General features: G+C 35.5%; 1 protein-coding gene across 3 annotated transcripts in view; it reads left to right on the top strand.

Moving 5' to 3' along the window:
• KCNT2 (potassium sodium-activated channel subfamily T member 2) overlaps positions 1 to 27,936 on the top strand; it is a 281,008-nt gene that overhangs the window by 224,829 nt on the left and 28,243 nt on the right. For all 3 annotated transcript variants that reach the window (XM_031934298.1, XM_031934293.1, XM_031934287.1), the window contains one exon: positions 12,163 to 12,463. In XM_031934298.1, the coding sequence (XP_031790158.1) occupies positions 12,163 to 12,463 (301 nt within the window). The remainder of the gene's footprint in view (positions 1 to 12,162; positions 12,464 to 27,936) is intronic.

Genomic DNA, 27,936 nt, shown 5'->3' with positions numbered 1-27,936 from the left:
ACCCACCCACCCCCGCATGTTGAAACCATTGCTTTAGTCTATATATTTCAGTAACTGTCCTACCTTATAGTGTATAGGTTCTACACTTACATGCACACACACATACACACACACTCAGATACACACACATGCATGTTGAAATCATTGCTTTAGACTATGTATTTTGGTAATTCTGAAAAAGTATAAATTGCACTGCTAAGTTAATAGAGCTAGCAATGAAACCGTGATTCTGATGATGCAAACCATTTGACTGCCTGTGTGCGTATGTTGAATTTGTGTGTTTATACAATGCTTTTCTCTTTGTTGATTTTGTTTGTAAGTCAATTATAGAGTTTAACGTGATTCAGCAGTCTAGCAATACTCTTTACAAATATATATAAATATGCATAATATATACAAACATAAGCATACATACTTAATTTTGTTTGTGTGTAGAAATCAAATATGTTTTTATATTTGGTGATTTCTAGACATCTAGACATAAAATGAACCCTTTGGTTAGGGAAACCATTCCTTAGATTTCTAATAAATGAAAAGTTAATTATAATGAAATCAGTCTTGATTTGGGCCAGTCTGATTTAGACCTTGGGTCACCATAGCCCATACCAAATAAATAGTAGATGGGTAAAGACATGTCTTGAGATCCAAAAACATAGTTACCAAATTTACAGCAATAATAATTTTGGTGCTAATAATATTATTTTTAAAGTTTGCATTCACTTTTAAAAGAAAAGCAATTCTATACCTTCAGAAAAGATAAAAAACATTCCACTACTGCACAGTGAAGGAAACAGAAGTAGTCTGATTTCATAAGAAAAACAACTAAAAAATAGTCGTAGTGACATAAATGGAGCCATATGATGGAGAAACATGAGAAAATTAAGGAAATTTTATTAAGTATTTAAAATACATTTCTGAACAGCACACCTGAAAAATTATGAGTACTTTAGAGAAGGATCATAAACCTTAAATATGAGAAATTGTTATTTGGAAAATTTATTTCTCAGTGTCACCGGTAACCTCTGTAGCATACTTGTATGAATGCAAGATGCATGACTTGTATTTGAAACTCCCACCATAAGCATTGCTAAATAAACTAATAACATTTTCTCAATTCTCCTCTTCTTCAGTATCTTTATGATGATAGATATTTTTTATGGCACATAGATTAGAAGGAAAAAAGCTGTAGTAAGAGCTAGTTGATAATACCCAACACCTCATTTCATTCCAAGAGAAATACATCCACCTTGGCCTCCATGATAGTTAATTTTTGTATATATTCCCATATTCTTAATTTCTCATTTCTCTTCTGCTTACTGCTCCACAACTAAGAATACTGAGATATAAAACTTGAAATTGGGAGCTTACTTCTAAACTATGCCTATGTTTTTATTACTGTATCCCATGTGCTTTGCGCAAGTGCTCAACATATATTTACTAAAGTCAGTCACAGATATCTTTCTTAACATAGAATCATTCTTTCAAATCTGTTCACACTTACGTTAATTCTATCTTTACACAATTTTATTTGTACCACCTCTGTCATTAATTTTGGTACCTATTATTTTACCCTTAATTATTATGTAATTGTTTATGATTGTATACCTTTGATTTGTTTTCACAGATTATAAGGTGCTAAGTGGAAGAGATATGTATAACATTATTTCTTTATTATTATTATTTACCTAGAACTGATGATGATCTACATAAACTGGATATAGTTCTGAGGAGAATTTTTACCACTCCACAGAGGCAGTGTGGAGAATTCACCCAAAATATGGTTTAGATGTTAAAACTGAGGATGCCACACATGTCCCAATAGTGTTTGATGAGTTTTGTTTGTTTTTTGTTTATTTGTTTGTTTGTTTTTTGTGAGGAGAGCAAGATGGACTCCTAAGTAGGTCTGAGGGAGCAGATCAGTTTTGTTTTGGCCTTTATCGTGATTAGAGTTTGGGTTTTAGATGAGATTTCTCATGCATAAGGAGCGTAAACTTCCTGCTAGGGAAAAAGTAAGAAGTGCTCAGGCTTTCTTATCAACTTGCTCAAATATGGGGCAGAAGGTTGTATAAGAGCTTGAAAATTGTCAGCAGTCAAATATCAAAAGTGGAGTCAGACACCGTTGCAGTGTACCCCTGATGTTGGACAGCTGACTGAAATGTGCCTTGTTTCATTTAATAAAATGCTCCATGAAGCTTGTAGCCTGTGGTTAGTAGAGAGACGAAAGTTATCTTAAATGCCTTGTTCAAAAGCACAGTGTTGTGTATTTTGGAAAAGTGAAATTCATATCTTAGTCACTTACAATGATGTCTGGAACATAGAAGGTGGTGAGAATTGTTTTGATGAGTCTTGTATTATGTATGTGTAAAGACACGTGTGACCTTGATAATTATTTTGTGTATGTATAAGGCAAGAGATTCCCAGAGTTCTTTACCTTGCAGAGGGCAACCTTGGATAAGGAATTTTTTCTGCCATTGGCTGGACCAGAGGGCCAAATCACAGACAGTGACCCAAGAGTCTGTAGAAATGTGCAAGTGGGAACTGTTATTATCCAGGGTGTCTAGTGCTCAAATGACTCCCTGCTAACCTTTGGGTCATGTCCTTTGTTAGGTCTGTCATTTTAAGGGATCAAAAGCAGCAGTTCTCAAGTGAACTTCATCACATTTAACACAATACCACCATCCATGCACTGTTCACTTGATTAATCTCAAGGGGCTCCCTAGGTTGCCAAGGGATTTAGGATACAAGTGACTTGCTCAAGTACCATGGCATATGACAAGGGGCTGAGGACAGGGGAAACATTCCCCTCCTACAGGTGGCATATGCCCAAGTTTTACCCTTTCCTATAGAGTCTTTGGTGGCTATGTCAGACTTGCAGGGTGATACTTTCATAACCAAAGGCACAATGGGCCTCTGAATGCAGACTCCTGAGCACAGGGCATCTGATTTCAGTAGAGCTCAGTATACAACTAGCAGTTGCCTTTCTAATGGTATATAGCATGTAACCAAGGAGGAAAGTTTTTGCTACCAGAAGCCCACGAGCACCATTATGGTTGATGCAGGAGGCCGTAGAAGAGGCGAACAATGTGGTCGCCTGTTGTAACTGCAATTTGGAGAGATTCTAGAGCCTTTTGTTTTAAGGGGTCTCATTCAGTGTAGGCCAGTTTGTGAGTAGGAGCATAAATGGACTTAAGTAAAATGTAATACTTGTTAATGAGGAATATCTTCCATCTGGAACACCAAAAGGCCTTAAAATGTTAGCTCTGTCTTAACGTTGTGGATACTGACAGGTCATTGTTTCTCGAGACTGTCAATGATGAAGTAGCCTTTGATCAAGTAATGCTCAGAAGTTTGACTACACTTGGGAACCTTGCAGTTTGTACAAGGCAATGGTCTATTCTTTTGTGTGAGTTCCTTTTTGAATGTTTATTCATCCTAAATGAGTGTGTCAAAGGAATCTCCTTGGAAGAGAATGGCATCAATGTAATATCATACCTATTTTCCCACAGAAACTTGGATGCGGTAAAGAACTTACAGAGGGATTGTTTGTGACTGCAGAACTGTTTAAATATCCTATGTGTAGTCAAGTAGAGAAGTTTGAGTTCTTTTGAAGGTAAAGAAAAACTACAAGCCTTTTCCTGTAACAGTGGGGATCGGTATCTGTGTTGTTACAGAGGCATAGGCAGCACCAGCAACAGAAGCATTTTTGTTGGGGGCCAAAAGAGCTATCTCCTTTTAGGAGTGTAAGAGGCTATCAAAAGAGGCACTTAATAGAACATATTTGTCAAATCCTTATGACTTTATGACTGCAAAGTATTTACAAATTGATGATTGAATGGAGTCAGTAATGTCACCGAGTGATGGTGGCCTTAATATGTGGAACCACAGCATTAAACTTAGGATGATCTACTACCAGGCTCTGCTTATTTTTGTTCAATTTTAAGAACAAGCCAAATTTGACTATTAAATGGAGAAGAAGTGGTGACAATTACCCCTTCTGTAAATAGTTCTCTGGTAAGGGATTCCAATCCTTGAAGGACTTGTTCCAATTATTGTAGTCCTTATTAACTACTTACATTGAGCAGACAGAATGTGCATAAGGTTTTATATGGCCAAACTACTTGTATGTGTCAAAGATGTGATTTGATTTACTTTAATTTGCTATTAATTGAATCAGAGCATCCATGTCTACTATGGGATATTTTTATACAATATCTGTTATGACCGTGGAGAATTTAGGCCAGAAAGTAATTCTGATGGTTAAGATAAGGTATATTTATTTGCCCTGTATTTTATATGTAATAATCACCTCCACAAGAGTAAGGGAAGGTACCTTTATTTTAGTGAATCCCCATATTTAGGGTACTTTGTTTGAATTTAGTTTCATCTCCAGTGATAACTATAGTTCAGTCCTCAACTTTGATTAAAGTTCTGAAGTTTTGCCAATGGGTGCATCTCAGGAAACATACAAGTTAATTTGGAGCTTGTGTTGTAGAGGCACAGCACCATTCACCAAACTTACCTGTCTTTATAAATTCTTCAAGTAATTTAAGAATTTCCAAGTGGGACAAATTTTAGACTTCTGTTTACATTTTTGCTTCCTCCTGTTTATCCAGTTTTCTGTTTATTCTTCCTATATCCATTTTTGTTTTTGTTGTTGGGGCTGGTGTTGTTTTTTGTTTGTTTGTTTTTTCTATCCTGCTCATATTTACAAGCCTTCTCCTTCAGAGTCTCAAGTAAGTATCATCCAGGTTATGGGCCTCCCTGATGGCAGTGGTTGCTTCATCACATTTTAAGTTCCCTAGGTCGAAGTTGGGTTTGAATTAACCTCTTGGGTATGCCACAGAGGCCCGTTTTTGGTTTTCTTTCTAACTGTGGGGGTCAGGAACTGTGTTGTCATGGAGGCATAGACAGCAACAGCAGCAGAAGCAGTTTTTGGGGTGGCCACATACTCCTTTTAGGAGTATGAAACTCAGCATTCCACATGGTAACTGCTCTTCTTCCATATAAGGAACCACCCAATGGAACTGTATAATGCACAAAGTAAGAGGTATTTTTCCTAAGACACACTGTAGAATGGGGACTGATGCATGGTTGAAACATACAACCAGTGATCACACAGTAGGAATTATTCCCCTGGGCCTAGTGTCAGTCACATTTCTTACTGGATCCCAACCACATGATTCAGTATGAGACACAAAGACAGGTCTGGGTAAAGACACATGACATGGGGCTATTGCCAAACTCCTGTTCCTAAATATTACTGATGCTTCCAGGCATTAAGATCATTTAATTCTGAACAGAAACTTGGAAAGACTCAGCAAATGCAGCATAAAGTTGCTCCGGTTAAAGTATCAGCTTTCCAGGAGGCAGAAAAAAACCCAAACAGCATAATTGTCTCCATACAACACAACAAATTAACAAGGCAAAACATAAGAAGAAAGACCCCCAGCAGTTGTGGTCATTGCCTAGATACCCCTTGCTGTGCCAATTGTTAAGACTAGCTTTCATAGATGAGATAATACCTAACCACCATCCCAAATCCGGTCCTGTTGAGACTGATGACTGCACACCTGCACCAAAAGGGTGTTGAAAAGGGTACAATTTGTATAATGAGGCTTTCTATGGAGAGTAAGGCAGGCTTCCAACCAGGTCAAAAAATTGCTTGGGCTGGAAAGAGCAAGGAAAAGAAACTGACTTGGCTTTCATCACGATTAAAGATTGGGGCTGGGCTGGGCATGGTGGCTCACACCTGTAATCCCAGCACTTTGAGAGGTCAACATGGGAGGATAGCTTGAGCTCAGGAGTTCTAGACCAGCCAGGTCAACATGGTGAAACCCCATCTCTACAAAAATACAAAAATTAGCCAGACGTGGTGGTCCACGCCTGTGGTCCCAGCTACTCGGGAGACTGAGGTGGGAGGATTGCTTGAGCTGAGAGGTGGAAGTCGCAGTGAGCAGAGATCCTGCCACTGCCCTCCAGTCTAGGCAACAGAGCAGGACCCTGTCTTAAAATAAATAAATAAATACATACATACATACATACTTTTTAAAATTAAAAAATATATACATTGGGGCTGGAATGAGGTCCTACACATAGACTGGGACTTACCAGCCTCCCCATCTATAGGGCAGAAGGGAAAGGAAGAGTGTTGGCACTTGAAAGCAGTCAGCAGTCTAATGTCAAAAATGGGGGGCAGACTATTTATGATGAGAAGAATATGGTAAATGAATGTCTCCATATCTTGAGCTGATGGGGAAGACTTAAATTTCTAAATAAGTAATGAAAAATCAGTAAATAATGTATATACCTTCTGCTTGTTATCCACACATTTATGAATTACATCACTAGAATTCCTAGTATAATAAGACAAACCATTAAAAACAATGACAAAGTCCCCTCTCAATTTGTTATTTTTAACACAAATATAGTATTTAAGTTCTAAGAGCAGGCAGCCATCAAGTGGTTAGCAGTTACATGATATTAATATTCAATGTTATAAAACGGGAACAAAAACATAAGATTTTTCTGGGCTTAAAGCAATAGGAAAAGCATTAAGAAATTGAAACCTTATAAACCAGCTGTTTCCAAATGACAGCTTTGAAAGTTCAGGAAAAAAAAATCACCAGCAAGATGAGAAAGAATGCCAATATAAGAAATTAGCTAGATTCCAAATTCCACAGATACCATAGTATAAGTAGAAAGTGGAGATTTAATTAAAAACACACACACATACTTATATACACACAATGCAGTAAAACCAAGTCATCAAAGACCTGTAAATGTGCAAGTTAATGTGTAAACTTAAAAATGTATCATAAAAAAGAGATGGAAATAACCAGAAATATAACAGTAACTATATTTGATTTTTCTTTTAGAGATAATAACCAAAATGTAGATGAGGTTGGGTGGAGACAGAGGGGCTTCATTTGATAGTAGTGAAAAATGGCTAGCATAAATTTGTGTATTATTTAATATTATTTCTTAGTAGAGAATTTGATTTTTTTTCACTTGGACATATACATAAATTTTGCCTTTTGAAGTTATAGAATTGGAATGCTGAGGTAATAGAGGTTCTACCTACTCCGAGTATATTTTATATTCATAGAATTATACATAGGTGGTTTGCTGCACCCATCAACCCATAATCTACATTAGGTATTTCTCCTAATGCTCTCCCTCCCCTAGCCCCCCACCCTGTGACAGGCCCCAGTGTGTGATGTTCCCCTCCTGCTGTCCATGTGTTCTCATTATTTAACTCCCGATTATGAGTGAGTACATGCAGTGTTTGGTTTTCTGTTCTTGTGTTAGTTTGCTGAGAATAGAATGGTTTTCAGCTTCATCCATGTCCCTTCAAAGGACATAAACTCATCTTTTTTATGGCTGCATAGGATTCCATGGTATAAATCTGCCACATTTTCAAAACCACCTATGCAACAAACCTGGACGTTCTGCACATGTACCCCAGAGCTTAAAATAAAATAAAATAAAGAATTATATATAGGTGGAACTGAAAGATACCTAAGAGACCGCACAGATGAAATAACTTATTTTTATATATGAAAAAGGAAATCAAAGATTAAAATAATTTTCATCATTCCATCAAATTATTGGCTTTAAAAATGTTATTTGAACATGAATTTCTTTAGTAAATATTTGGCTTTAAATTTACTTTAGAGTTTAAATACTAGGTTCTTATAAATTTTGTGTTTTCTTGTCATGAAGACAGGGTATTTTCCTGTCTAAAATTAGATTATCTTCTAAGAATCTCAGTGATTTGCTTAAGGTCATAAAATATTTTCCTGAAGTGGTTGAAAATACAGCTTATTTATTTGATTCTAAATTCAACATTTTTTACACTATAAGATTGTTTATTCTCTAATTGTGTTTTTGATTCCAAAATTAATTTGGAAATGCATCAATATACAGTGTAACTAGCTATTTTCTCTCTCAGCATAGATCGCAGACCACATGTACGTATTAAATTGAGCTTTGGAAATTGGTGAAACATTTTTCTTTAGATTTTTTTTAATAAAAATAAGCTTTCAGTGGACTCAGAGTCACTAACCTTGGTGCTTATATATTTAAATTTAGATGATCTCTCAAGTATTCTTATAATTTAACCTTTATTTAATGGAAAATATCGATAAGGATTCTTTGAGAAAATGTTAAACTAGCACATTTTAGTGATTTCATTTTCTTTTCTTCTTTGGCAACAGTTCTGACTTCAATAATAAATCAAATAACACAGTTTAGAGTATTATGAAGTCTGTAAAACTATCCTTAAGGGAGTCATGAGTCCAGATTACAAACACTCATTTTCAAACTACTGAGTGAATTGGTTTATTTAAAATACTACGTTGTTCTATAGATTGCTCAATAACCTATGATGTGAATAACTCTTCAATAAAAAATCAGGAGGAAGTTGAACTGAGTCACTTTGATGTGTGTGAAGAGTGTGGAAAAGAGTGATGTATTTAGTGTATCTGACATTTCTACTTTCCTGAAAACAGTAACATAATCAGCTATTTTAGGCATAACAAACATTGTCTTATTTATTACGTTTTTAATTATTATTCATGTGAAGAAATACTTTTAGTCTTAAAAATCATATTAAGTATGATAAATATTTAGGAAGTAATATAAGTTTTAGAAAATGATAATATTTTAAATTTGTATAGAAATTGTTGGAGTAGTCATCAATTTTTCACTTCTTCATTGAACTGTATATATTACCAGGAGAATTTCATTTACATATGCAAATACATTTTCATCTTTCTCACAAACATTAGTATTAAATTTTGATTTTTCAAGTTAATGATTATATTATGTGCCTGACAAAAAAGTTAGAGTTCTCTAGTTATTCCATGGAAAAGTACAAAATAATTCATAGAAACTGTGCAGAATGAAAAATATTTACCTTCACTTTAAAATTTGTTCTCTTGTTTAAATTTACTCAACTTTAACCAAGAAATCTTTATCCCCAAGAATGTGTTTTTAGCACCTTGATTTATTCAGAAGTCTAATGATAGAGAAAAGTGCACCAAAAATGTGAATGATTCCCTCTCTTTTTCATCCCCATTTTTCACTTTTTACATACCATCATAATTATTTCATATTATTTTCTCCCTTTTACTCTCCTTTTATACAAGGTCATAAGCCATAAAATATAAATATTTATTGGGTGTTTTCTAAGACAGACATCTTACAATGCCTTTTCATGCATTATCTCTTTTATGTCTTCAGAAAAATTTGGTAGACAAAGTAATAATGTAATAATAGAATGACAATTTTTTAGAGAGGGAAATGGAAATAGTCTTAGAGAACTTAGATTACACAACCAAGAAGGCAAACTGGTAAGTGGTAGAATTGTTATTTAAACTCAGGTCTATCTGATGTTAAAACCTTGCATTTAACCACTCTATTATTGTGACACTGAGTTCAGGAGAAGGTCCTACTATAAAGGCACTGTTGTCTATCCAGCACTATATTATTTCCACTAGATTATGATGCCATGTTTAAAACACAAGAGAGTTGCAACTAGAAGAAGAAATTACATCAGGAAAGTATATCTATAAATGGACCTCCTATTAAAACATGGAAACACACACACACAAGCACACACACATTCAGTATCCAAGGAATAGAATAACAAATGTTTATTGTTAGTGTTATTGATATTGTGGATAATTTTACAAGGATCTATTAATGGTATTACTGTTATATGTGAAAGTTTACGGTTGACAGATGTTTTCTTTATATATTAATGTCATATGAATTTTCACATTTCTGCCAAATAGAAGATGGTTATCATTATCCTCACTTTTTTATAGGGGCTGTGCAGTATTATTGTAGGGACAGACTTAGGAATCATTCAAAATAGAACTCAAATTTGTGTATATTATACACATAAACTTAATGTACTTTTTATTACGTCCTGTTGGAAGAATGAGAGAAAGGAATGCAAATTCCAAACATGTAAAGAACAACTTATGTGTTTTGGGTTTGGATTTCCTAAAATTAACCCTCAAATACTTCTCATTTCTTTTTACTGCAAAGTGAGGTTAGTAAAGAAATGTTACTTATTTTATGGAATTATTGAAAAAATGACGAGATTCTTATGTATTTTTATGTACAAGTTATAATAGTTTCTTTTGGGGGAATTCAAAATAATGCTGAATAGGCTATTAAATATTGCTTAACTAATGTATACATAGGTTTCAGTTCATCTTGTAAATGTATACTTTACAGGATGCCTGATACACATGGCTAAGGAAAAGCATTCACAAAATCAGTGTTTCATCTCCTACCTGGAAAAGAAGTGAATCCCTACGCTCCCCTTTAAATTTTTTTTATTAATTTATGGTTTTGTGACTTGAATTATAAGTGGTATTAGATGAACATAGTATCTTTAATGTTTGGTTTGGCAAGATTATTATTTCCACATATTTGTGGGAAATCAAACTATCACTCATAGGGACTTATGACTAGAAAGAGGAACAAAAAGATCACTTCAAATGAATTTAAGATTATGATTAAATTCTGCAAGCAAGTCTCTAAATGTGACTGAAATAGTATATTTTCATCGTTGCTACAAAGTATAACTATACTACTAAATACATATTGATATTCTTGTTGGTGGTAGATATTACTTAAGAGTTTATGTGTTTTACTTCCACAGAAGTGAATTTTCAGTATATTATCAAGTAGGTGAGAGTAGAGTTAAAACTTTATTAAAATGTGCATTATTGTTAAACCATGGTACTAAAAACTTTTAACGCTTAGAAATTAAGTTCTGGTAGATAAAATATGGTTTCCAAAATCATTTAATCTCAATTATTTTATAATGAAGAGATGAAGATTTTTTGGATCTCCCTCTGATATAGCACTGTTTTGAAACAGATGTGGATCACTATTTGAATTTTTGGATGAAATTAAGTGTGAGAGAATTTCATAACTTGCCACTGGGAATTGTGTATAAAGCATTGACTGAGCCTGTATAATTTATATTCACTTTTAAAGGATTTTATTGGATCTACTTCCTGACGTTACTTAAATTGGTAATTTAAATTCTAGTACTTTAAAAGCCAGCAACACATGCATGTTGTAACTGAAGTTCAAGCTTCCATCTGTAGAAGGGAAACACAGTTAACAGATTCATGAATGCTGCTCTTAAGTACAATAGTATTCAGGAAATTGTTCATTTGCACGTGCATGTTTTTAGAAAGTAAGACTTTCTTCTTTGATTGGTGTTGCATTTCATATGACTTCCTAGTATGAAAAGCAACAATTTTGAAACAGTAAGCATTTGCTTATTAAAGGCTTAAAATCAAAGGAGAACATCTTACTTTAAAAATCAGATTGGGTCGTAAAAGTTTAAGTCATAATAGGCTTTGTGAGTTTGTTCATTGTTTTTCCCTCCGATGGAGAACAACCTGTTTTAAATTTGAGTTGTGATTCTACAGTACATTTGTGAAACATGAACATTTACAACATATTTTCTCTCAGAATACTTAAAACATTTCCTGAAATATGTTTTAATTTTAGTCAGAAAAGCATTTTATACAGTGAATAATAAATGCACGATTTAAAAACTGAGTTTTGTTTTCTTCTGGGGCATACGAGAGAACTTTTAAAATTCACATACTATAATGTTCATGCCAGTGCTGTCTTTAGAAAGAGCAATAATTTAAAATCCTTTAAAAACATTATTCCAAATCTAAGATAATTATCTTAATTATTTAAATTGAGTGTGAAATACTTGTAATAGATTCAGAAAAGTCCATTACATGGATTTTATTTGAATAAAGTTATAAAATGTCTGTTTTTGTATGTTTCAAACAACTGTGTGCTAGTAATATCATAAATAACTATTTATGATAAGTAAACCTTTATGCACAAAAATTAAATACTTTCATTAAGAAATTGTACCAGAGGATACAGATATTTATTTTGCCTGATTTATATGTAAGTTCAAGGAAGCATAGATTTTAATATTCTCAGTACTGGAAAACTAGAATCCAAGACTGATTTTGCTCTTTCTGTGAAACCTCTCATGAGTAGAAATATAACTATGCCAATATATTAGCAAATAAAATATTATTTCAACTTCAGGCCATATTTATTTCTAAAGTATCTAATTATCGATATTCATTTCCTTTTAAGTCTCAAATATCTATCAGTGTAGAAGAGTGGGAAGACACCAAAGACTCCAGAGAACAAGGGCACCACCGCGGCAATCACCGCAACTCCACATCCAGTGATCAGTCGGACCATCCCTTGCTGCGGAGAAAAAGCATGCAGTGGGCCCGAAGACTGAGCAGAAAAGGCCCAAAACACTCCGGTAAAACAGCTGAAAAAATAACCCAGCAGCGACTGAACCTCTACAGGAGGTCAGAAAGACAAGAGCTTGCTGAACTTGTGAAAAATAGAATGAAACACTTGGGTCTTTCTACAGTGGGATATGGTATGCTCTTTAAAAACTACTGTATATATGGACTCATGATTTCTTGCCATTAGTAGTGATATAGTTGGTTCTAATTTAGTAAACAATTGCATTTTTGCTTCACAGGTCAATTAGTAGAAACTAGTGATACATCTAATCTCCTATAGAAAATTTAAATGATGATGGTAAGATAAAATGCTAAAAATTTTCAGCGTTTGCTGAATCTGCTAGGTACTGTGCTAAACCTATTACACAAATTATCTTAATTTTAATTTTCACAAAAACTCTGTGCCAGACCCTGTGTTTTCATGTTAGAAGTAAAGAACCTAAGTCAGGTAGCCTTCTAATTATCATCTTATTCTAGTGCCTGAGATAAAATGAATTTGAGGCATTGACAAGTAACTGGTTCTACTGACCATAGGTAAACCAAAATGTTCTTACAAAATTTGTTTACTTTATGTGGTTTAGAAACAAAGTCTTCAAAAGCTTTAATTTTGAAGCTCAAATAGTGCTTTATCTCATATAGTGAAGATCTGTCTGAATAATTGTTCAGTTCCTGTATTAATCCATAACTGCCATATAGACACTATAGACACAGCTTAAATAAATAATGCAAAGCTTAAATAAATAATGCAAAGATACATTTAAAATGTATCATTTATCAGTGTATGAATTTTACTTTAAAAAGATATTTAGTCCATTCAAAGGAAAACCAAATTATAAACAAGGTGTTTTATTTTATGTATATAAATGTGTAACATGGGTAAACCAGGAACTCAGATAGTGTTAGTATCATGCAAGTTAAGAATCCAATAGAAGGTATTCCATATTTACCCTTTTCTCTTGTTTATTATTGAAATCTCAACATGAGGTAATATTCTTAGGAAGAAATTTTAGTTATTGAATTAGAGTTTAAAAGAAGTTGCCTCTGCTTCTTTGAATAAGGAAAAAAACCCACATATTAATTTAGCACTACTCTATGCATAGCATGGTATGCGTGCTACTCCAGAAACTATGCTAGGTGTTTTATGTGAGTTTTCTCATTACTCTTTATAACCCTGATTTGATAGGTATCTCATTTTACCCTTTAGAATTTTGACTCTTAGAAGTTAAAGACTTTGCTCAAAGACATACAGTTAAAATGTGTTGTAGTCAGAACTCCATATATAGTTGAAGTTCATAATTATATGATACTTACTTAACTGTAGCCCAGATTCATCTGTGACAAGTAATTTTAATATAACCACATTTAATGTTTTACATTAAGAAGCAAATTAAAAGAAAAAGTAAGATCGTCATTGTAGAAATCCACTAATAGCTATCTGCCAATTAACTGACATGGAATGTGATTATATTCTTAAAGGATTATAGTCCCATATATGTGTACTTTTGTTAGTTATTATTCAGCTATTTTTGCTTTTAATAATAAGTCCCAGTGAATGGTTACTTATCCAAGTTCCAGCTGTTTTTCCTGAACATTATAACCCCAGGGTGGTCCTGGAAGCAGTGTGGCAGGTAAGTTTGATTCTCAGAAACTCAAAAGTGCATAAGCTGACTGCGTGAGGGAAACATTAGAAAACGTATTGTTTTTGCTAATGAAATGTCTATCATGTATCTTGCATTTAGATATTCTCTCTGGTTTATTTTTATTATAATTATTTAATTTAATTTTCACACTTACAGAAAAAAAGAACAGATTCTGTTCACCTTGTTTTTATTTATTTCTTTCTTCCTCTCTCTCTTCATTCTCTTGATCTATTTGCCCGTAGATCCATCAGTCCATTCCAAAACCTTGTATTGGCTATCTCTAATAGCATAGTAATTATGAAAACAGATTTGGAATCTAATACATCATGGGCTTCTGGTATTTTCCATTTATTTCTAACTTACTTTAATTCATCCACTCAGCCCTTACTATTGGGCTGCCCTCTCTGTGCCAGGGCACTGGGAATAGAAAAACGACCTCCTCAGACAAGACCTCTGTATTTATAAACTCATATTCTAGTGTCAGCCAATAGATTTGTTAAATTATTTAACCTCTCAGCTTATTTTCTTATCTGTGAAATGAAAATAATAATGATACCTATATCATAGATTTGTTGTGAGAGACAAATTAGATAATGAATAATAAAGTTCTTAGCCCAGAACTATCATTTGACTAGTGCCATAGTTATACTGCATGTCTGTTTGAGTATTGTACGTATGTGTGTACTTTATACATAAAAAAGTAAGATTTTTTTGCACATTTACAAAAAGAATAAAACACATTTTGCCTCCTTAGGGATAGATAATGGATATTGTCTCCATTGAGGATGAATCATTTAAAGCAATTGTTGTTTTGCCTGTTGATTGATTTAATGACAAGTCACAGTCTGATTTTTTTTTCAGTAGATTTGGGTGCTCTGAAAGAATTAAACAGAGTACAATATTTACTTACTGGATAAAGGATGTAAAAGAGGGAAAAAGAAGAGTCAGAAGATGACTCTTGAGGGATCTAGTATGAGCAACTGAATCTATGATGATGGCATTCACTGAGCTTAGAAGAACACATATGGGTGAAGATAATTTATCTCTTGTGAGTGCCTGGAAGACTTCTAATGGTTGATGCGCTGTACGAAGTTGAATTTCTTTTGTCTAATGCTCAAGAAAAAAAAGTGAGACTTGAGTCATCAGCTTAAATAAATTTTAATTAAAGCCACCGGAATAGATGAAATAACCCTCAGGTGAAGAATTAGTGGGTGAATCACAAGGTCAGGAGTTCGAAACCACCCTGGCCAACATGATGAAACCCCATCTCTACAAAAAATATAAAAAATTTGCTGGACGTAGTGGCGGGCACCCATAATCCCAGCTACTCAGGAGGCTGAGGCAGGAAAATTGCTTGAACCTGGGAGGCAGAGGTTGCAGTGAGTCGAGATCGCGCCACTGCACTCCAGCCCAGGTGACAGAGTGAAACTCCATTCAAAAATAAAAATTATTCACATTTCTGGAATGTTTAGGTTAAAGTCTTGAAAACAAGAAATAAGAGGCTGAGGAGTCTGGAACTAAGCACAATGGTATGTTGTCAATTGCTTATATTTTTACCATAGCATTGACCCCTTCTGCATTCATAAGGTGTGGGGCCTCGGGTGATCCTCTAAGCACCTCAAGTTGGCTTTCTCCAGCCTTAAGCCAGTTTTGTCTATTACCTCAATATGCTGAACAAAAGTCGTTTCCTCTGTGGTCTGTGAGTTGAAAAAAATATTAAAAATTGTTGAGCTAGAGAAATAGAAAAACTAGAAAAATAGAGAATGACTAATAGTGCCAAATTGTATTGAAGATATAGTTATATGTCATTTGTGACCTTGAAGAGGACAATCTCAGTTGAATGATACATGTGAAAGTTACATATTGAAAGCTACATATCCAATAGCTTGAAGTAAGAATTTGGATACAGTGAATTTACACATATTAGTTAAGATTAAGAGGACTGACTATAAGTAAGTATAGATTAGGAGGACTGACTATAAGTAAGTAAACAGTTTAAAAAAAAAAAAAAGACATGTTTTAAACAAAATTGAAAGATTTATTTCTCTCCTAGATTATGATATTGGAGATATTCCAAGATGGTAGGATGCCAGGTTATTGGAAATTCAGTTTTCTATCTTGTTGTTCCACCATCTAATATTTCCATTGCCAAAGTCATATCATTGTACACAATAGCTATTGGAACTCCAATCATTTTTTCCACATTCCACCAGAAGGAAGGAAGGAGGGACCAGCAAAGAAATTACTGTCTCAGTGGAAAGGTATTACCAAGGGGTTGCTCACACCATTTCCACTATATTCCATTGTCAAGAATGTATGTTTTATTTTTGGTGGCTCAGATCTCTATTAAGGAAGAAAATAATGGATACCAGGTGACAACTCTGCCATGGCAGGTATTTTTTTTTTTTTTTTAAGAAGCTTTATTGTGAAAGAGAAATGAAAACTGTGCAAACAGCTGGATGAGAAGTGGAGAAGAAAGAGAAACTACTTCTTTTTGAAGACCAAAGAGAGATGAGCATGTTTAAATGTTAAGATTGATCCATTAGCGAAAAAGTTAGAAATATAGAAATTGAACACATTTGGAACTCTTTCCTTAGGTATTTGGAAATGAGGGAAAAATACATGCTTTTAAATGTGGTAAACTTGTAGTTACTTTAACAGGAAGTTGAGTCATCATTCATATGATAGTAGGAGTTAAAATCATGTGCTGAGATTGATGGCAAGAATGTCAGGTTAAAGAATGTTTATATTCCCCGAGAAAAAGGTGTCCTTTTGTACAATTCTACCTAAATCTTTTGACTTAGGTGATAAAGAAAATTTTAAACAAGAATAAATGTAGAAAGAGTAGTATAATGAAACAATATTTACCCAATATCTTGCTTCAGCAGTTATCAACTCATGGCCTAGGCTAGGCAACAAACGTCAGATCCTGTCTCTACCAAAACAAACAAAAAATTAGCCAGATGTGGTAGCACACACCTGTAGTCCCAGCTACTCAGGAGGCTGAGTGAGAGGATTGTATGAACACTGGAGTTCAAGGCTGCAGTGAGCCATAATCATGCCATTGCACTCCAGCATGGGCAGTAGAGACCCTGTCTTAAAACAAAACAAAACAAAAGACTCAAAGGCCGGTCTTGCTTCATGTGTACTCACACCAATTTCACCCATTTCTCTCACCTCTTACATTATTTTTAGGTAAATTTCAGACATTATGTAGTTTAGTTTTTACCTCTATAATTTAAGAAATAGCTTCTTTTCTTTTCTTTTGTTTTCTTTCTTTCTTTTTTTTTTTTTGAGACTGAGTCTCGCTGTGTCATCCAGGCTGGAATTCAGTGGCACCATCTCAGATCACTGCAACCTCTGACTCACGGGATCAAGTGATTCTCCTCCCTCAGCTTCCCGAATAGGTGGGATTACAGGCATGTGCCACCATGCCTGCCTAATTTTGGTACTTTTAGTAGAAACTAGGTTTTGCCATGTTGGTCAGACTAGTATTTAACTCCTGACCTCAGGTGATTCACCAGCCTCAGCCTCCCAAATTCCTGGAATTACAGGTGTGAACCACTGCGCCGGCAAGAACTAGTTTTAAGAACAAAACCACTGGGGATTTTCACAATTAAAAGTAGTTATTTAATGTCATCAAATATTCACTTAGTTTTTAAATATTCACTTATTTCAGCAAATGTCATAATGTTTAGTTTGTTTAAATTAGAATCAATTAAGATCCATACATCGACATGGGTGACAGCTTTATTTAGTTGTTTTTATTTATTTTCATTTATTTTCTATTATACTTTAAGTTCTAGGGTACATGTGCACGACATGCAGGTTTGTTACATATGTAAACATGTGCCATGTTGCTGTGCTGCATCCATTAACTCTTCATTTACATTAGGCATATCTCCTAATGCTATCCCTCCCTGTTCCCCACACCCCACAACAGGCGCCAGTGTGTGATGTTCCACTTCCTGTGTCCAAGTGTTCTCATTGTTCGAGTCCCACCTATGAATGAGAACATGCAGTGTTTGGTTTTCTGTTCTTGTGATAGTTTGATGAGAATGATGGTTTCCAGCTGTATCCATGCCCCTACAAAGGACATGAACTCATCGTTTTTATGACTGCATAGTATTCCATGGTGTATATGTGCCACATTTTCTTAATCAAGTCTGTCATTGATGGACATTTGGGTGGGTTCCAAGTCTTTGCTATTGTGAATAGTGCCACAGTAAATATACATGTGCATGTGTCTTTAGAGCAGCATGATTTATAATCCTTTGGGTATATACCCAATAATGGGATAGCTGGGTCAAATGGTATTTATAGTTCTAGATCCTTGAGGAATCGCCACACTGTCTTCCACAATGGTTGAACTAGTTTACAGTCCCACCAACAGTGTAAAAGTGCTTCTATTTCTCCACATCCTCTCTAGTACCTGTTGTTTCCTGGCTTTCTAATGATCACCATTCTAATTGGTGTGAGATGGTATCTCATTGTGGTTTTGATTTGCATTTCTCTGACAGCGAGTGATGATGAGCATTTTTTCGTGTGTCTGTTGGCTGCATAAATGTTTTCTTTCGAGAAGTATCTGTTCATATCCTTTGCCCACTTTTTGATTCGGTTGTTTGATTTTTTCTTGTAAATTTGTTTTAAGTTCTTTGTAGAATCTGGACATTAGTCCTTTGTCAGGCGAGTAGATTGCAAAAATTTTCTCCCATTCTGTAGGTTGCCTGTTCACTCTGATGGTAATTTCTTTTGCTGTGCAGAAGCTCTTTAGTATAATTAGATCCCATTTGTCAATTTTGGCTTTTGTTGCCATTGCTTTTGGTGTTTTAGTCATGAAGTCCTTGCCCATGCCTACGTCCTGAATGGTATTGCCTAGGTTTTCTTCTATGGTTTTTATGGTTTTAGGTCTAACATTTAAGTCTTTAATCCATCTTGAATTAATGTTTGTGTAAGGTGTAAGGAAGAGATCCAGTTTCAGCTTTCTACATATGGCTAGCAAGTTTTCCCAGCACCATTTATTACATAGGGAATCTTTTCCAATTTCTTGTGTTTGTCAGATTTGTCAAAGACATAATGGTTTTAGATGTGTAGTATTATTTCTAAGGGCTCTGTTCTGTTCCATTGGTCTACATCTCTCTGTTGGTACCAGTACCATGCTGTTTTGGTTACTGTAGCCTTGTAGTGTAGTTTGAAATCAGGTAGCGTGATGCCTCCAGCTTTGTTCTTTTGGCTTAGGTTTGTCTTGGCAATGCAGGCTCTTTTTTGGTTCCATATGAACTTTAAAGTAGATTTTTCCAATTCTGTGAAGAAAGTCATTGGTAGCTTGATGGGGTTGGCATTGAATGTATACATTACCTTGGGAAGTATGGCCATTTTCATGATATTGATTCTTCCTATCCATGAGCATGGATTGTTCTTCCATTTGTTTGTGTCCTCTTTTATTTCGTTGAGCAGTGGTTTGTAGTTCTCTTTGAAGAGTTCCTTCACATCCCTTATAATTTGGATTCCTAGGTATTTTATTCTCTTTGAAGCCATTGTGAATGGGAGTTCACTCATGATTTTGCTCTCTGTTTGTCAGTTATTGGTGTAGAGGAATGTTTGTGATTTTGCACATTGATTTTGTATCCTGAGACTTTGCTGAAATTGCTTATCAGCTTAAGGAGATTTTTGGACTGAGACAATGGGGTTTTCTAAATATACAATCATGTCATCTGCAAACAGGGACAATTTGACTTCCTCTTTTCCTAATTGAATGCCCTTTATTTCTTTCTCCTGCCTGATTGCCCTGGTCAGAACTTCCAACACTATGTTGAATAGGAGTGGTGAGAGAGGGCATCCCTGTCTTGTACCAGTTTTCAAAAGGAATGCTTCCAGTGTTTGCCCATTCAGTATGATATTGGCTGTGGGTTTGTCATAAACAGCTCTTATTATTTTGAGATATAACCCTCAATACCGAATTTATTGAGAGTTTTTAGCATGAAGGGCTGTTGAATTTTGTTAACGGCCTTTTCTGCATCTATTGAGATAATCAAGTGGTTTTTGTCTTTGGTTCTGTTTATATGTTGTATTACATTTATTGATTTGTGTATTTTGAATCAGCCTTGCATCCCAGGGATGAAGCCCACTTGATCATGGTGGATATGCTTTTGGATGTGCTGCTGGATTCAGTTTGCCAGAATTTTATTGACGATTTTTCCATCAATGTTCATCAGGGATATTGGTCTAAAATTCTCTTTTATTGTTGTGTCTCTGCCAGGCTTTGTTATCAGGATGATGCTGGCCTCATAAAATGAGTTAGGGAGGATCCCCTCTTTTTCTATTGATTGAAATAGTTTCAAAGGAATGGTACCAGCTCCTCCTTGTGCCTCTGGTAGAATTTAGCTGTGAATCCGTCTGGTCCTGGACTGTTTTTGGTTGGTAGGCTATTAATTATTGCCTCAATTTCAGAGCCTGTTGTTGATCTATTCAGGTATTCAACTTCTTCCTGGTTTAATCTTGGGAGGGTGTATGCGTCCAAGAATTTATCCATTTCTTCTAAATTTTCCAGTTTATTTGCATTGAAGTGTTTATAATATTCTCTGATGGTAGTTTGTATTTCTGTGGCGTCGGTGGTTGTGTCTATTTGATTCTTCTCTCTTTTCTTCCTTATTAATCTTGCTAGCAGTCTATCAATTTTGTTGATCTTTTCAAAAATCCAGTTCCTGGATTCATTGATTTTTTGAAGGGTTTTTTGTGTCTCTGTCTCCTTCAGTTCTGCTCTGATCTTATTTATGTCTTGCCTTCTGCTAGCTTTTGAATGTGTTTGCTTTTCCTTCTCTAGTTCTTTTAATTGTGATGTTAGGGTGTCAATTTTATATCTTTCTTCCTCCTGCTTTCTCTTGTGGGCATTTATTGCTATAAATTTCCTTCTGCACACTGCTTTAAATGTGTCCCAGAGATTCTGGTACATTGTGTCTTTGTTCTCATTGTTTTCAAAGAACAGGTTTATTTCTGCCTTCATTTCATTATGTACCCAGTAGTCATTCAGGAGCAGGTTGTTCAGTTTCCATGTAGTTGAGCAGTTTTGAATGAGTTTCTTAATCCTGAGTTCTAGTTTGTTTGTGGTCTGAGAGACAGTCTGTTATAATTTCTGTTCTTTTACATTTGCTGAAGAGTGCTTCACTTCCTTTGTGATCAATTTCGGAATAAGTGCAATGTGGTGCTAAGAATATATGTTTTGTTGATTTGGGGTGGAGAGTTCTGTAGATGTCTATTAGGTCCGCTTGGTGAAAAGGTAAGTTCAATTCCTGGATATCCTTGTTAACTTTCTGTCTCATTTATCTGTCTAATGTTGACAGTGGGGTGTTAAAAGTCTCCCATTATTATTGTGTGGGAGTATAAGTCTCTTTGTAGGTCTCTAAGGACTTGCTTTATGAATGTGAGTGTTCCTGTATTGGGTGCATATATATTTACGATAGTTAGCTCTTCTTGTTGAATTGATCCCTTTACTATTATGTAATGGTCTTCTTTGTCTCTTTTGATCTTTGTTGGTTTAAAGTCTGTTTTATCAGAGACTAGGATTGCAATCTCTGCTTTCTTGTTGTTTTCCATTTGCTTGGTAGCTCTTCCTCCATCCCTTTATTTTGAGCCTATGTGTGTCCCTGCACATGAGATGGGTCTCCTGAATATAGCACACTGATGGGTCTTGACTCTTTATCCAATTTGCCAGTCTATGTCTTTTAATTGGAGCATTTAGCCCATTTACATTTAAGGCTAATATTGTTATATGTGAATTTCATCCTGTCATTACGATGTTAGCTGGTTCTTTTGCTCATTAGTTGATGCAGTTTCTTCCTAGCATCGATGGTCTTTACATTTGGACATGCTTTTTCGGTGACTGGTACTGGTTATTCCTTTCCATGTTCAATGCTTCCTTCAGGAGCTCTTGTAAGGCAGGCCTGGTGGTGACAAAATCTCTCTGTATTTGCTTGTCTGTAAAGGATTTTATTTCTCCTTCACTTATTAAGCTTAGTTTGACTGGATATGAAATTTTAGATTGAAATTCTTTTCTTTAAGAATGTTGAATATTATCCCCCACTATCTTCTGGCTTGTAGAGTTTCAGCCGAGAGATCAGCTGTTAATCTGATGTACTTCCTTTTGTGGGTAACCCAACCGTTCTCTTTGGCTGCCGTGACATTTTTTCCTTCATTTCAACTTTGGTGAATCTGACAATTATGTGTTGTTGGAGTTGCTCTTCTCAAGGAGTATCTTTGTGGTGTTCTCTGTATTTCCTTAATTTGAATGTTGGCCTGCCTTGCCAGGTTGGGGAAGTTCTCCTGGATGATATCCTGGAGAGTGTTTTCCAACTTGGTTCCATTCTCCCTGTCACTTTCAGGTACACCAATCAGACGTAGATTTGGTCTTTTCACATAGTCCCCTATTTCTTGGAGGCTTTGTTTGTTTCTTTTTACTCTTTTTGCTCTGAACTTCTCTTCTCACTTCATTTCATTCATCTTATCTTCAATCACTGATACCCTTTTTTCCAGTTGATGGAATTGACTACTGAAGCTTGTGCATTTGTCACGTACTTCTCGTGCCATGGTTTTCAGCTCCTTCATGTCATTTAAGGTCTTCTCTTCCCTGGTTATTCTAGTTGGCTGTTCCTCTAATCTTTTTTCAACATTTTTAACTTCTTTGCTATGGGTTCAAACATCCTCCTTTAGCTCAGAGAAGTTTGATCATCTGAAGCCTTCGTCTCTCAACTCGTCAAAGTCATTCTCCATCCAGCTTTGTTCCATTGCTGGTGAGGAACTACGCTCCTTTGGAGAAGAGGCCCTCTGAGTTTTAGAATTTTCAGCTTTCCTGCTCTGGTTTCTCCCCATTTTTGTGGTTTTATCTACCTTTGATCTTTGATGATGGTGATGTACAGATGGGGTTATGGTGTGGATGTCCTTTCTGTTTGTTAGTTTTCCTTCTAACAGTCAGGACCCTCAGCTGCAGGTCTGTTGGAGTTTGCTGGAGATCCACTCCAGACCCTGTTTGCCTGGGTATCACTAGTGGAGGCTGCAGAACAGCAAATATTGCAGAACAGCAAATATTGCAGAACAGCAAATGTTGCTGTCTGATCCTTCCTCTGGAAGTTTCGTCTCAAAGGGGCACCCAGCCATGTGAGGTGTCAGTCGGCCCCTACTGGGAGGTGCCTCCCAGTTAGGCTACTCCGGGGCCATGGACACACTTGAGGAGGCAGTCTGCCCATTCTCAGATCTCAAACTCCATAATGGGAGAACCACTACTCTCTTCAAAGCTGTCAGACAGGGGCATTTAAGTCTGTAGAAGTGTCTGCTGCTTTTTGTTCAGCTATGCCCTACCCCCAGAGGTGGAGTCTACAGAGGAAGGAAGGCTTTTTTGAGCTGCAGTGGGCTCCACCTAGTTCGAGCTTCTGGGCTGCTTTGTTTACATACTCAAGTCTCGGCAACGGTGGGTGCCCCTCCCCCAGCCTCTGAGCCAGGTGTGGGATATAATCTCCTGGTGTGCCCTTTGCTAAGACTGTTGGAAAAGCACAGTATTAGGGTGGGAGTGACCTGATTTTCCAGGTGCCATCTGTCACAGCTTCCCTTGGCTAGGAAACAGAATTCCCTGACCCCTTGTGCTTCCTGGGTGAGGTGATGCCTTGTCCTGCTTCAGCTCACGCTTGGTGTTGCACCCCCTGTCCTGCACCCACTGTCCGACAAGCCCCAGTGAGATGAACGCTGTACCTCAGTTGGAAATGCAGAAATCACTCGTCTTCTGCTTCACTCATGCAGGGAGCGGTAGACTGGAGCTGTTCCTATTCGGCCATCTTGCTATTTAGTTGTTTTTAATATATGTATCCCCCAACTCATAGTTTTTTATTGCAACTTATTTTGTAACAAAGTTGTCTTTGTCCTCTGGCATTTCCCTTACTCTAAATTTCTAATCTGAACTTGTCCATTACATTCTTCCCTTTTGTTTTTTTAACCATATTTTGTATTATTATGAACTCATATATTTAAACATACTTGATATGTTTTAATGCATTGCAGTTACTGTATTATTCATTAGGTTATCCTAAATTTACCCGGTAGGTTTCTCTTTAAATGTCTCTGGAGTTATTTTCTCATATCAGCAATCATCTTTGATAGACTTTTCTTGATCTCTGTAGGACTACATACTTCTACCTTGGAATATGTCATCTCTTCAGGTATCCCAATTTTCTTGTAGTGGAAAATAACATTTCAAAACATAGTCAAGATTTAGAGGCCGGGCACAGTGGCTCACAACTGTAATCCCAGCACTTTGGGAGGCCAAGGCAGGCAGATCACAAGGTCAGGAGATTGAAACCATCCTGGCTAGCATCGTGAAACCCCGTCTCTACTAAAAATACAAAAAAGTTAGCTGGGTGAGGTGGCAGGCCCCTGTAGTCCCAGCTACTCAAGAGGCTGAGGCAGGAGGATAGCATGAACCTGGGAGGCGGAGCTTGCAGTGAGTTGAGATCACACCACTGCACTCTAGCCTGGTGACTGAGACTCCATCTCAAAAATATATATATATATACACATATGTATATATGCATATGTATACACATATATATTTAGAGATGCTCATTTTTACTGGGTTGTCTTTGTTTCTAGACAGACAGACAGATAAGAGAGAAAGAATATCTCGTGAGTTTACATAGATACTACAATTGAAATCCAGGGTTACAGAATTTTTATTCAATTTTTTTCTATCTCTATTTCCTTTCTCTTAAACTGATATTAGTGATTGTAAACAACAGAAATGATAGCATTATATGCTAATATCAAAACTGGAATTGTTAAGGAATCATGCATTTCTTTCGTTTTATGACTTTTATGTGCACGTCAATCTAGGGTATAGCCCGATAGGAATGTGTAGTAAAAATATTCTGTTTTAAGGCTTGGAACAGTTTTTCTTGGTATGGTTATAACAGCAACTGAATATAAATTTAAGTTCAGTTTTGTTTCCAATGTTTTGGAACATCTTTTTTTTTTTTTTTTTTCTATTAATGGTTATGTAAACTATTTACATAGTTCTGCAAGGTATATTTAAAGAAATTTTACACCTATTTCTGTTGCTACCCCACAATCTTCTCCTTTCTTTATGGATAACCTGTTTTTTGTTTGATTTTGTTTTGTTTTATATACACACATACACACACACACACACACACACACATATACATATATATATACACACACATACAGTTTGTACTTTATTTTTTAAATAGAAATTTTAAAACATAAATGGTGGCATATGTTCATATTTTCCCCTGTTGTGTCTTTCACTTAACAGTACATCCTGGAGATTACTAGCTTGTTAGAATATAGAATAGTCCTTGTTTTTCTTAATAGCTGCCTACACCCCATTGTGGAGATGTACTTGCCTGTTTAACTAGTCGCTTAAGTCTTTTGTGATTACAGATAGCTCTGCAATGAATAGGCTTATGCATACTTTTTTTTTTTTTTACATTTTTCCCAGTGTATCCATGGGATGAATTTCTGAAAGTGAGATTACTAGATTTACAATTAGGTGTATACATAATTTTGCTAATGGCCAGATTTCCTAACTTAGGTTTGTACCGCTTTATATTTCTATTAGCAAAGTATGAGAGAGTCTGTTTTTCCAAAATTTTGTCATTAGAATATGTTGTCAGACTTTTGTATGTTTCAAATATTCTTAAATATTCTTTAAATATTTTACCAACCTAATAGGTAAAAGCAATTTTATCTCAGTGACCTTCTTATTATGATGATGTTAAGCATCTTTTCATATGGTTATAAGCCCTTTTCAGTGAACTACTTATTTCTCTATCCAATTTTACAGACGTTCTGTAATACTTTGAGAAATTGCTTATATGTTAGTTATACTAATATTGCCAGAAAGGGCCCCAATACAAGCCCCAAAAGAGGATTATTGGATCTTGTGCAAGAATTCGGGGCAAGTCCACAGTGCAAAGTGAAAGTAAGTTTATTAAGAAAGAAAAGGAATAAAGAATGGCTACCTCATAGGCAAAGCATCCCTGAGGGCTGCTGGTGGTCCATTTTTATGGTTATTTCTTGATTACATGTTAAACAAGGGGTGGATTATTCATGAGTTTTCTGGGAAAGAGGTGGCCAGTTCCCTGAACTGAGGGTTCCTCCCATTTTAGACCATATAGGATAACTTCCTGACATTGCCATGGCATTTGTAAACCATCATGGTGCTGTTGAGAGTGTAGCAGTGAAGGCTACCAGAGGTCACTCTCATCCCCATTGGTTTTGGTGGGTCTTTACTGCAACCTGTTTAATCAGCAAGGTCTGTATGACCTGTATCTTGTGCTAACCTGTTTCATACTGTGACTTAGAATGCCTAATTAACTGAGAATGCAGTCCAGTGGGTCACAGCCTTATTTTGCCCAGCCCCTATTCAAGATAGGATTGCTCTGGTTTAAATGGCTCTGACACTAACACTGTTTTTGATATATATATACAATAGATCAAAGGATTAATATAATATAATATAATATGATATAATATGACAATAACCTGTGAAATTGTCAAACTTGAGGACAATGGTGCTTTACAAGTGACATATTTTATTTTTATACTGTCTAAAGAAAAATAATTCTATATCAAATAACAAAAATTCATAAGGAAATGTTGAAAAATATTTAAAAATATAAGTCACTAAATTGCTAATTTCCTTCGAAGAATTAGCAAACACTGTAAAATACACATTGTCAGTAATATCATAGAGCAGTCGATACTATGGTAACTACTGAATTAAGTTTTTTCAGATTATCTTGGTTAAACCAAAATTAAATAATGTGAAATTATAATTTATTGAAAATGCTGCCACGGACCACAGCTTACATGGATGTCATTTTTGTTTGGCTAAATTTTTTCGTGATTGATTTCAGGGTTTAAATTTTGGCAAAAATGTTAGCCATTTTTTTAGTAGTAAAAGGATATGCCAGGCTTAAAAACTGGCTCAGTGGTACCAGGTTTATAAACTCCACTTCAGAAAACTTTGAAGGAATTGACAACTGTTGAGGAAAAATATGAAGATAAGTTCCAAAAGGAAATATTAAGACTGAGGGCAAGATTTTATACTTGTGTTTATGCTTATATAATATGTGAAAACTCACTGTGAAATAGTGGAGACACATTGTGTTTGCCGTTTGAGAGATTAAAACAAAGTTATGAGACATTAAATGCCTTGCCCAGAGTGATTAACCTGGAGGAGGAACTGAAACTCTGACCTTATCTGCAAGTGTATAGCACTGTTAAAATTGTTAATATTTTCTGATATATCGGTTAGGCTGAAAGAATCAAAAGTCATACACATTCTCATGCATTTACTATCTGAGATATACATATACCTACTCCCAAAAGATTCTGCATTAGAATACAGGTACACAATATTGCACTTGTAATTCCAAAATTCATAATTTCTGAAACCAAGGTTTTAAGTAAGTTTGACACTAAAACATGTTTGGATATGGAAACTGATCCAAACTACCTGAAACCATTAGTATTTTTTACTCATCCTATTTATTGTGAACATATATGTTTTACTGCAGAATCGTTAATTTCTCTGCTGCTTCAAACCCTACAGATGATGCTACATATTATGCATTATATGCTCAGTAATACTTTCTAAATCTGAAAAATTTAGTTCTGAAACACATCTAGCTTCAAGGAATTGAGATGTAGAGTATGAGAACCCATAGGCTTTGAGGAAACAGCTGAAGTGACAATCTACAAATTCTGCTATTTCCCAGGGGTGTGATGTGTTAGTTATAATTGTCAAATAATAGAATGCAAGTGAAAAGATTTTTTAACATACAAACTATATTGCAAATGTGAATCATTTTTTTCTGTTCATAACTAGCATTATCCCTCAATAATCTGTTTAGATTGACTCTCATGCTCACCAAAATTACTCTTTTTTATCTATTGATGGA

The sequence above is a fragment of the Piliocolobus tephrosceles genome, chromosome 1 (assembly GCF_002776525.5).
Source record: "Piliocolobus tephrosceles isolate RC106 chromosome 1, ASM277652v3, whole genome shotgun sequence".
Taxonomy (NCBI): Eukaryota; Metazoa; Chordata; class Mammalia; order Primates; family Cercopithecidae; genus Piliocolobus; species Piliocolobus tephrosceles.
This window is presented reverse-complemented; position numbering and strand designations above follow the sequence as displayed.